Genomic DNA, 17,277 nt, shown 5'->3' with positions numbered 1-17,277 from the left:
CCCATTCATGTTACTGTTTTTTTCAGATCTACTACTGATGAATCATCCAGCTGTAAATATCACAGGCAGTTTTTGTTGGACAATTACATTTTATTAAATTTAATTGTATGAAGACTAACTGTGATATCTTGTCATGTGTTCTGCATTCAGCTATTTCTGGAGAATCTTCTGTAGTTGGAAGTTCCATACTCAGAAGTGAAAAAGACATCCTGAATGTGTCAGTGGAACGGGCATCATCAGTGTGTTTATACAAACAAAAAAGTGACAAAGAATTACTTCAGTTATTTTTTTCATGTATTAAAGATCCTAAATAAATGTGTTGCAGAATGCTGGGCCCTGTGCTTTGTACAATCACAGGGTAATACCATCATGAGATAATATGCTTTTACAGTGGAATGAACAAGGTTAGAGGTGGCTTGATACCGTACAGATACATTTAATGGTAAATAGTACAGAATTGTCCTTTCTGGCAGAAAATGAACTATGTAATTGTTTCTGTCTATTCTGCTCATTGTTCTAATGTCACTTAAAAAGGGGTGAAGAGCAGCCACAAGGACAGACTTGCTCTCAGAATTGCCAAGCGGGTGACTTTTGCAAGAGCTTCTGTTGATAAATTTAGGACTTATAGGACTTTTTCCAAATGTTATTGTTAATTCAGTGTTGATCTATCATGCTGTCCATTGGAGTGTCCCCATTCATGTTACTGTTTTTTTCAGATCTACTACTGATGAATCATCCAGCTGTAAATATCACAGGCAGTTTTTGTTGGACAATTACATTTTATTAAATTTAATTGTATGAAGACTAACTGTGATATCTTGTCATGTGTTCTGCATTCAGCTATTTCTGGAGAATCTTCTGTAGTTGGAAGTTCCATACTCAGAAGTGAAAAAGACATCCTGAATGTGTCAGTGGAACGGGCATCATCAGTGTGTTTATACAAACAAAAAAGTGACAAAGAATTACTTCAGTTATTTTTTTAATGTATTAAAGATCCTAAATAAATGTGTTGCAGAATGCTGGGCCCTGTGCTTTGTACAATCACAGGGTAATACCATCATGAGATAATATGTTTTTACAGTGGAATGAACAAGGTTAGAGGTGGCTTGATACCGTACAGATACATTTAATGGTAAATAGTACAGAATTGTCCTTTCTGGCAGAAAATGAACTATGTAATTGTTTCTGTCTATTCTGCTCATTGTTCTAATGTCACTTAAAAAGGGGTGAAGAGCAGCCACAAGGACAGACTTGCTCTCAGAATTGCCAAGCGGGTGACTTTTGCATTCTTTATAAGGAGCTTTGGTTTCACTTTTGTTATTTAGTGCCTGATGGAGTAAAACAAGTATCTAGAAATCCTTCTGCTTGGCAGAGCAGAATATTCCTGCTATTTTTCCTTTCAAAAGTAATCTTCTGATTGGAGTTGGTCTTTGCAGGTTATCAGTATTGTCTTTGTCAGACAGACATGTGCTTGCTCTACCACTCTAAACTAGTCAGAAGACAGTTTAACATAGTGCTGACCTTCAGGTCACCTAAAGGCCATTTGAGTGTGGCAAATGGCAGTATTTGACAAAGGCTGGATTTCAGCAAGAGCTTCTGTTGATAAATTTAATACTTATAGGACTTTTTCCAAATGTTATTGTTAATTCAGTGTTGACTAAAATTAGATAAAAGTAGGTTAGATGCTGTTATAGTATGTTATATACATGCACACTATAATTCTTGATAGTATATATTGCATACTTTTAGATAACCTGATCATTCTGTTTATTGACAATTTATAAAGTACTTTTCTAACACAGAATTTCTAGATTAAAAATGCTCATATTTAGGAGAAACAATCAGCATTGCAGTGCTCTGTTACAATTGTAAATCATTCGTTTGATTTGCCTATTTTACATTTTTAAGGATTCATATCGTCAGCTTCCAGATGTGTTGATTTAGAATCGTGATGGATATTTTTCTCCTCTTGAATATAGACCCCATTCATGTGGACACATCTACCACCAAGCATATCTTCAAAAGATTGTTTTAGAAACACCAAGGAAATAATGCACTTGGCAAGTGTACTCTTTGAGCAGTATTTGCTATTTATGATACACAAAGAGGAATACAATCTACTATTTTCTTAACTATTACTGCTTTAAAAAAAACAGCCAAACTCCTGGGGCTGTGACCTTCTCATCAGCTCACCTAATTGTCTTAGAACTTACATTAAGATTTGTACTAAGATTTTAATTGCAGTTATAGCAGGAAAGTTTTTTTAAAAAGAGTGGCTTGAGGAATTTAACTGACAACAAATTTGCTGAAAGAGACACGTATCTAAGTTTGTCTTTAACTGCAGGGTGTGTTTCAGTTTTTTCTTTTGTTTTCAGAATTGTTTGTGGTGGGTTTTTTTTCAGTCAGGGACATTTATGTACCATAAATAATTGAAAAGTTTATAAAAGTTTAATTTCAAAGACAGGCTTTATAAACCTAGTGGGAAAACAAAATCAATTTTACTTTGTCCTGACATAGTACATATAATCCAGTGAGAAATAAACTCAATCCTTATTTTGAAGACTAAAAGCCCAATTTCTAACGTTTAAGGAAGTAATGGTCAGTTGTGGATAATCTATTTACTAGGCATTTGTCTCTGTTGCATACTGCAAATTAGAATCTGTTGAAATGTTTGATATAATCTATGAAATCATGTCTGTAAGAATAATAGAAGAGCCAAAACAGCTGACTAATCTTAAAACTATAAGTGAATATAATTTCCTGAAAGCAAATTGTATTGGAATTTACAAGGACACCACATCAACAGGCTGATGTAAAAGTGAAACAACTTGCAATGGGAGTACCACAGGTGACCTTAACAGGCAGGGTATTGCTAAGTTGTTCTGTTTCAGAATGAACACTTCAAAAAGCACATGTACTAAACTGAGAAATATTCACTTTAATTGGAGGTGGGTATTTTGGTAATGATACTTCGTTTTGCAGAACGTTGTAATTGGTGTAACCTAATATTCAGAGAACAGATTTAAGCTGTGTGTAATTACTTAGGGGAGTTTCCTCTGAATGGGTTAAACATATTTTTATCACCTATAATTATACTGCAAAATAAGAAGAGCAGCCTGACAATTTCTGAGGATTTTTGAGATTTGAGGAAATTACTGGGATGGCTGGATGGGACGATGGTGACATGTCACATTCACTGAGTCAGCCTCTTCCAGAATCATCAAAACTGACATCCAAGCTCAACACTAATAAATTCTTCAGTTTAGAGCTTATTCTTCTGGCTGCAAGAATCCACTCTCCTTTCACACCCACAGAAGTTTTAACTGAGCTTAACATTTCCCTCTTTTCCTACCGCAAATCCTTCTTTTACTTTCACCCACATGGTGAGGGATGATGCCATTCTTCTTTAAAAGCCATATGTGTTGTTCAGATACCCAGATGTAGATGAGGTGTTCTTTCAGTTTGAATCTCTTCTGAATTCAGAGGAATTATGTTGATTAAGTCTCATTGCTATCTGGTCCAATTGCTTTACATCTTGCAGTTTTTTCTTAATTAGACAAATTATCTTGTTAGTTAATCAAATTCAGAGGAGTTTGCTGATGTTCATCAGGGAAAATGTCTGTATTTGTGATTATATGTATATATTTAGATGCGTCTGTTTTCAAATAGGTAAGAAATGTTGTTATGTTGTGGTGGAAATACATTTTTTTTTAATCTAATACTAGCTTTAGAAAAAACCACTGATTTTCATACAATAGCAGAGCTGCAGGATATAGGCATGCTGAAGTGAATTTACTTTTAGAATGGCCTGCCTATCCATAGTTATAATTTTATTGCATACATGTATGTGAAATGTTCCAAAGAGTGCTTATCCAATATGGGGGTGATTAAAATTTGGCTGCTTGAAATTCGAGAAGGGAAGAATAAGAAAATCCAATTGACCATGGTTCTTTCCTTAAACCTAATCCTGAGAATCCTGTTAATATTTTAAAAGTGTAGAAGTGAGAATATATTCAGTTTTGTGGAAGAATGCAGGAGTTCTTGAATAATCAAAGTATTTCACAATTTACAAATTTACATTTTTTCACTGGAATTGCACTTTTTTGGTCTAAAAGTCACAAGTTCACCAAAAGAGATGGGCTGGGCTGAGAGTTTGTTTGCTGTCACACATGGGCAGAGTTGAATTTTTGTCTTCAAATACATGGGGACACTGTTGCTGGACACAATGTTACGAGTCAAACCTTGATATCAGGGAGATTGTCTAGAATCAAAAAACCTTTGAAAATCTAGTAGTTAAAAGACCTGACAGCTACGTTTTTTCTTTTCATCCTTCTTTATATTTTTAAACCATCTCTAACAATTCTGAAGGTTTAGCTTGTTTTGTGACTCTCTGTGGTAAGTTTGATGGCTTTTTGTCTCCTGGTACCTGTCCAGTGTGGCATAAAATATAACATAAAGGTAAATACAAGTATTTCATATTCAATTTAATTTTAACTGGGGAGATGCTTATGCAAATTGGTAAGTATCTGTATTTACAGGTTGAAAGAGTGAAACCTGCACCAACTGAATACACATGAGGCAGTATAATTGATTGCCTGCTGGGGACAGATGGCCTTTAAATCCTCCAGCTAAACTGGAATTGGAGGGGGCTGTTGCTTTAAAGTGATCATTAAGAGAGTGTTACCACTTGCAGATAATTTTAATTTTTTTTTAATGCAGAGCTTAACTTTAAACAAAAGCATGACTTTTCAGTGGCAAAAGAGACCATCAAGCCTAATGCACTTTATGTGATGCTTAAGGAGGAATGAAAGGGATGACCTTATTGAAACTACCTGGATTACCTTATTCCTCCTTGACCTCTGTTCATCAGCAAATTAAAATGGGAGTATTCTCTGAAGCTTTTCAGGCTGATTACACATAATGTTGTTACTGCTGGGTGAGCCAGCTCTTTTACAGTGGTATTAGGTAGTATATTTAATGCTTTACTGAGTTTCTTTTTGGTTTAAAATCACACAAAGCTGGAGTGGTGACAAACAAACTAGAGGTGTTTCCATATGAAACTTAATGTGGGGGACTTTATTTCCATGTCAAGTTACAATCAGAATGATAATGTTTATCAGGTATTCTAGCACTGGCTAGATTGAGTTTCTGTAAGAGCAGATTCTTTTATTCAATTGGATAGAAAAATGTGAACCAAACTCTGCATGTAAATGATGCTGAATTCTGGAAGATTAAAAGTCTTGGCATATGGATTTTCCTGTAAATGGTTTGACTACATGTCATGTGTTTGAGATAATTTATTTTTTATAACAATAGTTACCCTTATCAAGGATAACCAGATTACTTATGAGTGCTGTTTAGTTACCAGTAGGTTCTTGTAGCTGAGTCCTGTCATTATCTCCTTACACTGACTTTATCCCATGCCTCTTACAGTTTTTCGCAGAGGTACTTCTTGTTCCCCAGTTAGATCTGTAGTTTTTCCTTTCCTCTGGTGGGCGAACATAATCAAGATTGTCTGAAACCACAGTTTCTTGAAATAATATTGAAAGAAAAAGCAAAATTATCCAGCTACAGAATGTATTAGAAGGATGGTGATTTTTATTTTACCATCCTGTAAAAATGAAAATGAACATTTTTGAGTATTGGGGGTGGAGATCTCCTCTTTTCCTTTTAACTTTCCTCTGAAAGAGAACTACTGTAAAACGAAACTGTTGACCTAGCAATTGTGCCAAAGATCTTCTGAAAGTCTTGGGTGCTACATTGTGGACCAAAACACCTAAGTTCTTGTTCTGCATCAGCAGGCAGAAGTTGGAGATGTTTTGTGTTTCAAAGAACTCTATGCATTTTCATTTACAACATGCTTACAAAGCTGAAAGTAATTACTGCTGAAACTTCAATATGTTGTTAAGATTCTTTGCCTAAAGTCTTGTGTTGATGAAAGAGACTTTTTAATCACTTCAAACTCTTCTAGGTATTCAAAGTATTATTTAATACAGAATAATTTTCTTTTTTCATAAACCTATCACATTTCTTGAGCTGTATATTGCTAAAATAGAAAGAACTGATATTAGATAGCATAGTTAATTCTTTTCTGAGTTTTCTTGCTGAAGTGTGTATTAAAAATCCATTAAGAGTATTCAGATTCCTGTTTAACTTCAGGGTCTTGGATCTGATTGTAAAATAGAGATGATATGTTGCAGAGCTGAGGTTCTTTTTCTCCCCTTCTTAGGATCAGAAATACAGCAAGGAGGAAAAAAAAAAAGATTATATTTAAAATAAGTTGTTGAAGGAATGGATGTTTCAATTCACTGATCAGTCTTCCTCAAAATGACAATTTTAAATGAAAAAACATGTTGGTTTCTAATTAACTGCAGTGTTTGCTTTTTTCTGAAGTGGGATACAAGAGTTGGATCTGTATTACATTCAACCTAAAATAATATGCATTTGATTTATTTTCACTGTGAATTTTCTAAAAACTTTTAAAAGTATAGTCATATTCCAAATAAAAATTCCCATTTTGAAAAGGATAGAATATTTTGATTTATCTATTAATAACAGTAGTTATAGTAATAACAATTAATAATAGTTTATACTATAAAGAAGGTTTAAGTGAAGAGTAACTGGAATGTAATAGATTTTACAAAGTTAAAATAGATCTGAATTATCCTTCCCTCAAATTACTAAGTGTCACAAAATTTCATACTTTCAAAATTTTTCTTGGTTTCTTGCATGGAATATCTTTTAAAACAAGAAGAATCTCATACATATACTATTACTCTTTTGTCTCCTGTTCATCACAGGCAATACAACATTTGCTGTGTTTCAGTCTAATAATTTGTATACTCAGATGCAGCACATAACTTTGACATAAAAAGCACCCATTTATCTAGGTTAGGAGAAATGAAGTTGTTCTTACAGGTGTTGGAGATTATACAATTTGGATGAACTAAGACTGTTCCCAAATGCATTGAGTAATGTTTTGGGAAAACCTCACACTTTTATTTTCTGTGCTAGACAGGGCTATGAAGAACTGGAAAGGCAGCTGAAAGAAGTATTTAAGGAAAGGACCAATATCCTTCGTCAACTGTCGAAGACTTCTAAAGAACTTGAGGGAATCAAAGTGAACCTCCAGGTTAGGCTCTGTCTTGGTTTCTGTTTTTTCATACTGGTGTCTATTTATTACTAAAAAAACCCAAACATGTTGTGTTTTGTTGTGGTTTTTGTTTGTTTTTCCAGTATGTGATTTTTTTTATATTTTTTTTTAAACTAATGTTTTTATGGAAAACATCCTAATGAGGAATGGAAAAATAACAAGCTGCCTTACTGGAGTTACTCCACATTTGTCCTACTAAGGATTTCCTTTGCTGTTGCATGTTGACATCAGTTTAACTGCTGACTTTACCTACCTCACATGCCATCTACAAGTTCTGACAGGATTTACTGCAGGTCATTACTCTACAAATTTAGCTGACCAGTTGGGCTGGATGATCTGGCAGCTAGAGCTGAGACACCTCTGCATTTAACTTGGGAGGATTTGGGTAGACTAAAAAGGCAATAGTCAGGTTATTAGGAGTTAATTCAGCTCCTGTGAGTGCAAGGTAGGTTAAAAAACCTGCTCTGGACTTGAGGTCCTGAAATCACAAGGTATTCGCTTAAGAGCATGCCTGTCTTTTCCAGACATAGTCTGTTGGTCTGGTGAAAACATTCAGACTCATCAATTGAGATTTGTGTCTGTATTTCATGCCATTCTAAAGGACAATATGTTTCTGACATTACATTTTTGTCTTTCTGTTGATGTAAGTTAGATGAGCATAGTATAAAGAGTAGGACTCCTATATCTGTCCACAGAATATTGGTAGAGTCTGTTGTTTTATTATTATGTTATATGGTCTTTTATTCCAGACTTGTTCTAATTAATGTAAACTCTTGACTCTTTATTTTTTTTTTTGAGTGCTTTAGCACTCTTTGTAGGGATTTACTTCTTACCTTTTAGAGAAATGTCCTTCTCCTTGTAATGAAGTTACTTTAGAATGGGATTTCTTGTGCAGCACAGTTGAAGGTAGAGCTCAGCAAAATTATGCTCTGAAGCATTTTACACTCAACATTGCAGATATAGGCAGAGCTGTAGCATTACCTTCTGCATATACACACTTATCTTTGTCATACACTCCTAATGTTTTTAGTGATTTGTTTGTTTCTAAATCTACTTATTAAAACAGCCCTAATTTAATATTTGAAGAAGAGCTGTGTACAGTTAGCTGGGCTGAATTATGGTAAAAGAGAAGTCAGGTTCTGCCTCCGCTTCTCGCAAGTGGTAATATCAGTAATTCACCAGGAGTGTTTTAAGAAAGAAGGCCATATTAATGTTATTCATCTGTAAAATGATAAAAGATCTCTGTGGTAACAGATTTCTTCCTTTGCTATCAGTCTTTGAAAAATGGTGAAGCATCAGCCAAAAATGATGTGCAGAAACTTCTGGAACTGGGCCAAAAGCAAAGGTAAGACCCGTCTCTCCTCCCCTTCCCTTTCTATTTCCAGACTGAAATCTGTCAGACTAGGAAATTAAATCTTTCCTTTTACCTTAATCTATGAAGACTACTGTATTCCAGACTCTGCTGCTTTTAACAGTAAAATAAGAGCAGGGAATGCTTTTTTTGGGGGGAAGTTTTTGAAACAAATGGTGTTTTTGTTGATATTGGACATGAGTCAAGGAAAGATATTGAAATGATATAGTGAGACATCTGCTAAAGAAGAGGATTCTGAATTTCTCAGTAAGGTCTAGTCACAAAATTTTGTCTAAAAAAGTATAAGATCAGAAGTTTTAGAAAATTACTAGTGGATGGTGATTCCAAGTTAATTAAATTAGTGAAGTATCTTACCTCTGTGCCCCGCAAGATCACGGAAAAGATCTTCCTGAAAAATCTTCTCAGGTACGTAGGGAATAAAGATGTAACTGGTGACAACCAACATGGCTTTGCTAAGGGCAAATAATTCCTGACTTCATGTTTTTCTTTAGAAAATTGTATTGCTATAGAGAAGGCTCATGATAAAATTCCCTTTAGCTCTTCAATACACAAAAAAGAAGATCCATGATAGAATGCCTATAGAAGTTGTCATTTTTACTATGATAGTGAAGAATCAGATACATTAAGATCTTTCAGGTATTAAAGATATATCTATTAAATGATGAAAACAAGACTTTAACTGAAGTCCTATTTGAACACCTGTGTGGCTTGACTGCAAGTGAAGATACACATCTCAGCATCATAGCTGCCCTGATCACGAACTCCATCTTTCATACATTAACATGTTTTTGTAGTGGTTTGGTTGTTGTGTAGCTTTTATGAACTAGATTAATTCATTAAATGTATGTTTGAACTATTTAGTAAATAAGTCTTAGTTGCAGATGAGAAAATTGAGTCAGCTAAGGGAAAATTTTACTACATACTAGAAGTATTCTTCCTAATCTTCTCCTTAAATCACCTCTTCAAGTCTTCCAAGGTCCACCCAAAAGTACATGTTGGGTTTTGCATCTGAGAGATTGAGCTATTGAGTGTACTGCACAACAGCATTTCCCAGCCATAGGTCCTGGATCATGCAATGATGCAAAAGCCTGCTGAGCAGCCCCCACCCTCCTTCAGAAAACAAATGTTTTTTACAATATACTCCAAGAAAATTCCTTGGAGCCGCTGTGGGTACCTGACACCTGTTTACAAGCTTACTGGATTTTACTTCCAGATAGATGTGGAACTTCAATGTAGCAGCAGGTGTTAAAAATGTGCCAAGGACTGAATTCCCCTCATAGGATTTCCCTAAAGAAGGGTCACCGTTTGTTAGTCAATAGGCAGTATTTCATCTGGAGTAAGTAAAGAACAGTTATGTTATGCTGTTATGAACCTGTTATGGTTAAATCTACTGCATTTGAACCACAATTCATACCCCAATGTTAATCTTATGACCCACTTTCTTTAGACAAACATGAGCTGTATTTGGTCTGTGGGCACCGCTTTGATTATTTTCAGCAACGATGGATGATACAGTGAAGCTTAGAATGCTAGAATCTCAACTTGTGTAAGCAGATGTAGTTCTGCTGACTTCAAATTAGATTTTGCTGTTTCTTTTTTAATCCCTGTTGTGTGAATTCTTCAGTACTGTCCAAGTTGCAAGTAAAACTTGGTCACTCATGATGCCTCAAGTTTTGTTCTTTCTGTGCACCATCAGCACTTTGAAATGATCGCGTCTGGTGATGCACTAAGGGAGCCGTGTTGTGCTGATGCTGCGTTGGTTCCATGCTGCTCACTCACTATTTCAATTCAATCTGTTCTTTATTAGGATTGCTGGAATTGCTTAAAGTAGTAGAGTTACTGGCTAACAAGAAATATGAGCCAGCAGCTCACAAGTCCTATTACTGTGTGAACTAGATGGTATTCATTCCAGCTTAGCTTTCACTTGGCTGAGTTATTATCTGTGTTTAAACCCAGTTCTGTGTTGGTCTTCTGTTATCTGTGCACAAGGAACAGCCCTGAAGAAGGAAAACTCTGCAGATGTTCTGAAATATGTCACTCTTCTAATTTGCCACAGCTCCAAGGTGTGTCATGTGCTGTGGGTAGAAATAGATGGCCAGTAGAGCCAGTGCAATTCTTGCAATGTGGAGAAATTCTCTTGACTGCATCAGTAACAAAAAGGGTTTTCTTATTAAAATAAAGACAAATCCAAGCAATTATATTCTTGTTTGCTTGCTTGGTTGGTTGTTATGGTTTTGTTGGTTTGGTTTGGTTCCTGTGTGCATGCCAGAATCTTCTACTGAATTTTGTGTCATTTGTCTCTAGGAAAGAACAGGTGAAGGCTAAATTTTACTAGAGCTTTATTTATTTATTTATAACTAGGTGTAAACTAGTTTTATTGATAATATTTTGGTGCATTGTTCAGTAGCCTCACTTCTTCAGTGCCAATCCTTTTTGCTAGAAATTATAGACTGGCAGATGTTTTGCACAGCAAGCTACTCAGTAGATGCTAAAGGTGGCCAATTCCCATCATAATTTTTGTCTCTGTATTTGGCACTATAGCTTATGCGATCATTGTAACTTTATTAGCAAGTCACATATATGTACATCTGTCTGTTACTCTGGATAATTAAAGGTGCTTTTTGTTGAAGCTGAAGAATTAGTTCTTAATGGACACTGGTGATGAGCTTTGTGTTCTGTGTTTTCAATAAACTAGGGAAGAAATGAAATCTCTTCAGGAGGCCTTTCAAAAGCAGCTTAATGAGGCAACTGAGAAAGCAGAAAAGCAGCAGGCTACGGTGAGTGATTCTCTGTCCTTCTTTCATTATTTTTGGGTTTTTATTCTGTCTTTTTTTTTAATCCTCCTGCCTTGAGAATTTGTCATTAGCTCAAATAACTTTGCACATAAAAAACATACATTTCAAGTAAGTGTTAGTACTCTACAGCGTGCAGAAGAAAAGAGCTGAAAAAAGGTGTATGTTCAAAAGCACCAAGATCCCTGTCTTCCCTGATTCCCATGGGATTTAGGGATGTGTATACATTTTTGGAGATCTGGGCCTGCAGAATTGGGCCTAAGGCCTTTCTCTGATGAGGTTATATCTATGAACCCTCCTGTCTCATTTATACTAATTTACACTGCCATACATCCATTGACTTTTTTGGAATCACTACTGGTTTTCAGCAACCAAATAGATAATAGAGTGCCTGGTTTTAGACATAGTAGATTTAATCATTACTGTAGGAAGGTATTAAGTCCCAAATCATGCTTTAGTTAAATTCTATTTCTGAGTAAATTGTACAATTAGTTGGATTTTATGTAGCACTGTGATGCTGTGTAGCTCAAATAGCCATATTTTGCTATTGCAGGAAAAAAAAAAAAAAAAAAAGTAGAATAATGTTTTCTGTTTCAATCTAAGATGCAAAAAGGCAATTTTTCTTATGTTAGTATTCCTATAATAGGAACACCACTGAGCATAAGCTGTCTAGATAATCTCCAGAGGTTCCTTCAAACCTCTGCTGTTCTGTGATTCTAACTCTGAAATTGAAATTAAGCTGCTAGAAGGAGTTTATAGATCTACTAGATAATTACTGGTTTATTTATTAATATTTTACTGCCTTCCAGGCTCACTAAACAAGAGTTCTTCCAAAACAGAGTTTTAAAAATAAATACTACATTTAGGAAATGTTTACTAATGCCTTGTTTTGTATGAGCGTGATTTGTAAGTGTCTTTTTGCTCTTGGTGAACAAGACATGAGTGCATTTTTTACAGGCTACCTGCTAATCAGCAACAGTGTAGACTTTGAACTAAAACACTCCTTTATAGGCGTCTTTCAATTAACATGTTTTCTGAAAACACTCTTTTCCCCTTTGTTGCTAAGAAATCTGAAGGGTAAAGACACCATTTTACCTATTCCTGTGTTCCCCACAGATCATACTTAGTGGATTTTTGGTACTTGCAATTTTGTCTAGAGAACAAAAGCCTTCTTTTGTTCTTGAGGGGAGAGAAGTAGTAAACTAACTGCTGTGTTGAGCATAAAAAGAATAATGTATTTTGGGGGTCTTTCTCAATAGCCAGGGCAGCATATATCCAGGAAAAAAAAGAAGACACGTAGCCCTGAAATAAGAAAAAACAAGAATCTAGTTTTTCTCTGCTAAGTACTCATCCTGGTTGAAAATTGTCTGTTTTCAGGTGCACAGATACATTCCCAGTAGCTCTATCAGCGCAGTGGATTCTAGTCCTACAAATTAAAAGGTGGAAAACGTATTCTGTTATTTAATTTCTATATTAGATTTTTATATTCAAGACTAATTCAACTGTGAATTAAATAAATCTGAGATGTAGTGAATGGATTATTGACTCTATTGTTCTCTGTGGTATAGAACTTCTTTTAAACTTGAGCAGCAGTGCCTTGTGTCCACACTGTAGCACTGGGGATAAGCACAATATTTTGTCTACACAAGTCAAACAAAATCTACTGTTAACTGAAAGCAAAAATATTACCTAGTGCAAAATCAGGAAAACCCCTCTGAGGTCATAACATAACTTGGCTTGGAGTGTGGTCAGCTGGGAAGAGCAACTGAATTTTTGAGCTATATTCTAAAACTTGCCAATAATAGAATATGAAATTTGCCAGTGATTTTAAGGAACGAGACATTAATTTCTTTATGCCTCAAGGTACAATGTACATGGTGGAGCTCACAAATACAGTGAGACTGAATGAGTATTCAAAAATTACTTCAGGATCCTCAGATGAAAGCTGCAATAGAAATGGAAATAAATATAACTGTCACACAGGTTACTTTACACCTGTTTTTTCCCTGTGTTTCATGCTTTTCTGAAAACAATATAACTGTTATTAAAAAAGGTCTAGGTACTTTGAAGCAAGCCCAGCCAGACAATGGGAGCTTGAATTTAATTCTAATTTAATGAATTGTGAGCCTTGTTTCTAATCCAATTTAAGCACATTTTATGCTACAGGATTTGGTGAAGTAAGTCTTGATTTTCATCAAAGTAAATAAGAAAAAAATTAACTTTCTCAAAGCCACATGAATAAAGCACTGGAGGGCACTGGAAATACATCTCTTTTTTTTTCTGCACTTGCTAAGGAGGCACAGTACAGTGTTTTTTGTGTGTTAATTGGCTGTATATATCCAACAGGGAACACCTGCCTGAAGGTGTTCTTTATTAAGTAAATGCAAAAGTGTAAGTAAGTGTTTACAAGAATGAAGTCAAATTACATGAAAAATAACCTGGAAATTATTCAAGGACTCTGACAAAAGCCAGAGAACCCAGCTCTTGTTCAAGACTCCTTGCTACCAGTTGCACAAATGATTAATCAGAAACAGCGCTATCAATGCTATTGTGCATATGTATCCATTTTGGGGGCCCTTTAAGACTTAAGAAACCAAGAATGATAGGCAGTTAAAAAACTGCCATTCTGAGGATCTGCTGAATTATTGGTGGGTACAGAGAGCAGCAGTGGAGCTGCTGCTGTGCAGGAACAACTTTCTGAGAGTAGAAGCAGCAACTCAGGCTTGAGGAAACAAAAAGGAGGTATAAAGACATTCCTGTCCTTTACAGGACTCGTCATACTGAGGACTGACCTGGGGGCCCTTACAGGACTGGGCAGTCCCTTTCTGAGTCCTTCTTCTGCAGCTGTAGTACTAAATTATGAAGAACAGCAGCAGCCTGATTTGGGACAGGTCTTATCTAGAAACTACATGGCAAACCACGAATAACTTTGTGCCTCTTGTTTCAGCTGCTCTACCCAGGAAAATAAAATGTGCAGAGGAATACTTGTTATGATGAGGAAGGTTTACATGTTTGAGTAGTCTTATGTTACAAAGTTCAAGGTCAAACAAAGTCTTCCAGAAAGCCTTGGGATGAGACAGACCTTCTCTACAGATCATCTCACACTATAACTGTGGCTTATTTGTGTATCAAAAGCATTTCTTATTTGGATAAATCTTGATTTTCAGAAGCACCACAGTGGTTTTAGTGTATATAAAATGTGTGAGACAGACTGCCAAATAACCTGCTGCTCTCTTTAACAATTGATAAAGGCTGACAAAACTTTTTGTTCTGCATTTAATATGAAAAAGCTAAACAATTTATAACAGCTTGCTATGTAGAGGGAAAAAAAAAAAAAGGATTAATAATGTCAAGCTCTGTCTCAAAAAGTAAAGTGGAACCACTTCTTCCAGAAACAGGATTAAGGACCATGAACTGATTTTCGCTTTTGTTGCTGAAGAGGCAAAGGGCAAATAACGCGTGGAAGTGGTGGGTTTGTAGTTTTTTCCAGTGAATATGAATAAATAGGGTAAATAGTGATTCTGTGTTTCTGCATTAGGTTAACAGGCTCTTAGAGCTTTTTGGAGGAGGGCTCTTCACTTCTCTGTACTTCATGCCAGCTGCTTGTATCTTAAGAAATAATTATTATTTTAGGAAATGACTTTGAGGTTTGCATAGTTGTTTCCTATTAACTGCAATTAAAGTGTATAGAGCTGAATAGCTTTGATGAGGAAGAAAATAAAGAAGGAAACAGACAAATGCTAAAAAATACTTTGCTATTTAGAGTAAGCTTAGTCTGCCTTTTAATTTTTGTTCCTGTTGGTATTTTATATTATGCTAACTTTTTTTTAAAAAGGCATAGTAATGGAAATGTTTGACAGTACAATTATGGTATAGTCTGTCAAAATAAAGGAGAAAATCTATTTTTCCCAATTGCTAAGTTTTCACTATGAAAAGTGAGAGTTAAGTAACACACACTGACTGAATTTTAAAAAGAAACAGTAGGGTTATTTTGAAATCAGTAGAGTTTTTCTTTATAATAGAAGACTTACAGAATCTGGGGAATTTAACTGATAGAAAGATCCACTGCTGATCAAGAATCTTAAAAACCATCACAATCTCATGCCTGCAATATATTTAATAAAATGCCAGGAATTCATTTCACTTCAGAAAATATTTATTTTATTTAGTAACAGCCCTTATGATAGGTCCTAGATTCCTAAATGTCTCTTGAATAAAAATATATTATTAATTAACATATAATTTACAGCTTAAAAATTACATTAATCTAAGTCTTAGTAGGTAAAAGTAGATTTAGCTTAGCTTTTCAAAGTATTTAACACTTTGCCTTTTAATTTTTGTTCCTGTTGGTATTTTATATTATGCTAACTTTTTTTTAAAAAGGCATAGTAATGGAAATGTTTGACAGTACAATTATGGTATAGTCTGTCAAAATAAAGGAGAAAATCTATTTTTCCCAATTGCTAAGTTTTCACTATGAAAAGTGAGAGTTAAGTAACACACACTGACTGAATTTTAAAAAGAAACAGTAGGGTTATTTTGAAATCAGTAGAGTTTTTCTTTATAATAGAAGACTTACAGAATCTGGGGAATTTAACTGATAGAAAGATCCACTGCTGATCAAGAATCTTAAAAACCATCACAATCTCATGCCTGCAATATATTTAATAAAATGCCAGGAATTCATTTCACTTCAGAAAATATTTATTTTATTTAGTAACAGCCCTTATGATAGGTCCTAGATTCCTAAATGTCTCTTGAATAAAAATATATTATTAATTAACATATAATTTACAGCTTAAAAATTACATTAATCTAAGTCTTAGTAGGTAAAAGTAGATTTAGCTTAGCTTTTCAAAGTATTTAACACTTTTAAAACCCTTTTTTTTTTTTTTCCCAAATGAAAGAATATTTCCTATGTTTTAGGTAATAGCCTAACCAGTCCTCTCTGACTTTGGGAGTCACTTCCTAGACTGTGTCGTTGTTTCCTTGTCTCTCTCCTGCCTGGCTCATCATTAACGTCATGGTTTATGGGACTACATGACAACAAGGGAGCAGTCCCATGGCTGCTCACTCAACTCCTCCCCCCCCGACACACACACTCTGGGATGAGGAGGACAAAGCTCGTGGGTTGAGGCAAAGGACAAGGAGGGTTCTTCACCAATTAAGGTCCTGGGAAAAACAGATTCAACTTAGGTGAAAAAATAATAGTTTAATTCCACACTAATCAAACACACACAGGACACAGACAACACAAAGAGCAGAGGTTGCATGTGTTACCCCACCCCTCCCTTCTTCCAGGGCCCAAATCACTTTGTTCTTTTTTTCTCTCCCTCCTTCCCTCCAGCAGCACAAGGGGATGGGGATGGGGTTTAGAGTCAGTTCACAGGCTGGTGGTTCCTGCCACACCATCCTCCCCAGGAGGAAGGATTCCTTACAGTCCTTCTCTGCTTCCCCACGGGGTCCCTCCCATGGGAGAGAGTCTTCCATGAACCTCACCTTCATGAGTCCTTCCCACGAGGTCCAGAGTTGCTCCAGCCTGGGCTTCTCACAGAATCACGGGCTGCTTTGGGAACAAACTCCCCTGGCACCGGGGTCTTCCAAAGCTGCATAATCAGAGTCCATAGGCAGCAAATCCACTGGCCACAAAATTCAAGTCCAGAGGCCAAGTTCACCCCTCCTGGCACCTTCAGGGAATGTTCCACCACGTTCCTCCATGAGTGCAGGGGAACAGCTGCCATCTTGGCATGGGTTGCAGGGAAACTTCTGCAAGGGCACCTTCTTCCCCTTCTTCCTCACCAACCACCAGCACTTCTCTCTTTTCCCAGCACAACTCTTCTCCCCACCAAGTGCTTTCCTGCTCAGGTGTTATCTCAGTTGTTTTGTATGTTAATGACAGAGGTGCATCTATTGTCCCTCTAATGGCTCCTTGGCCAGTTTTGGAGCAGGGAGAGCTTCTC

The 17,277-nt window shown here is 35.9% G+C and overlaps 1 protein-coding gene across 1 annotated transcript in view; it reads left to right on the top strand.

Moving 5' to 3' along the window:
• The window catches only part of LUZP2 (leucine zipper protein 2), a gene marked incomplete at its 3' end in the record, with an annotated part of 139,561 nt that overhangs the window by 68,438 nt on the left and 53,846 nt on the right, over window positions 1–17,277 (top strand). Inside the window, exons 2-4 of the mRNA XM_009995859.1 lie at window positions 7,015–7,132; window positions 8,428–8,498; window positions 11,221–11,302. Coding sequence (XP_009994161.1) covers window positions 7,015–7,132; window positions 8,428–8,498; window positions 11,221–11,302 — 271 coding nt within the window. The remainder of the gene's footprint in view (window positions 1–7,014; window positions 7,133–8,427; window positions 8,499–11,220; window positions 11,303–17,277) is intronic.

The sequence above is a fragment of the Chaetura pelagica genome, unplaced genomic scaffold (assembly GCF_000747805.2).
Source record: "Chaetura pelagica isolate M959 unplaced genomic scaffold, ChaPel_1.0 scaffold164, whole genome shotgun sequence".
Classification (NCBI taxonomy): Eukaryota; Metazoa; Chordata; class Aves; order Apodiformes; family Apodidae; genus Chaetura; species Chaetura pelagica.
This window is presented reverse-complemented; position numbering and strand designations above follow the sequence as displayed.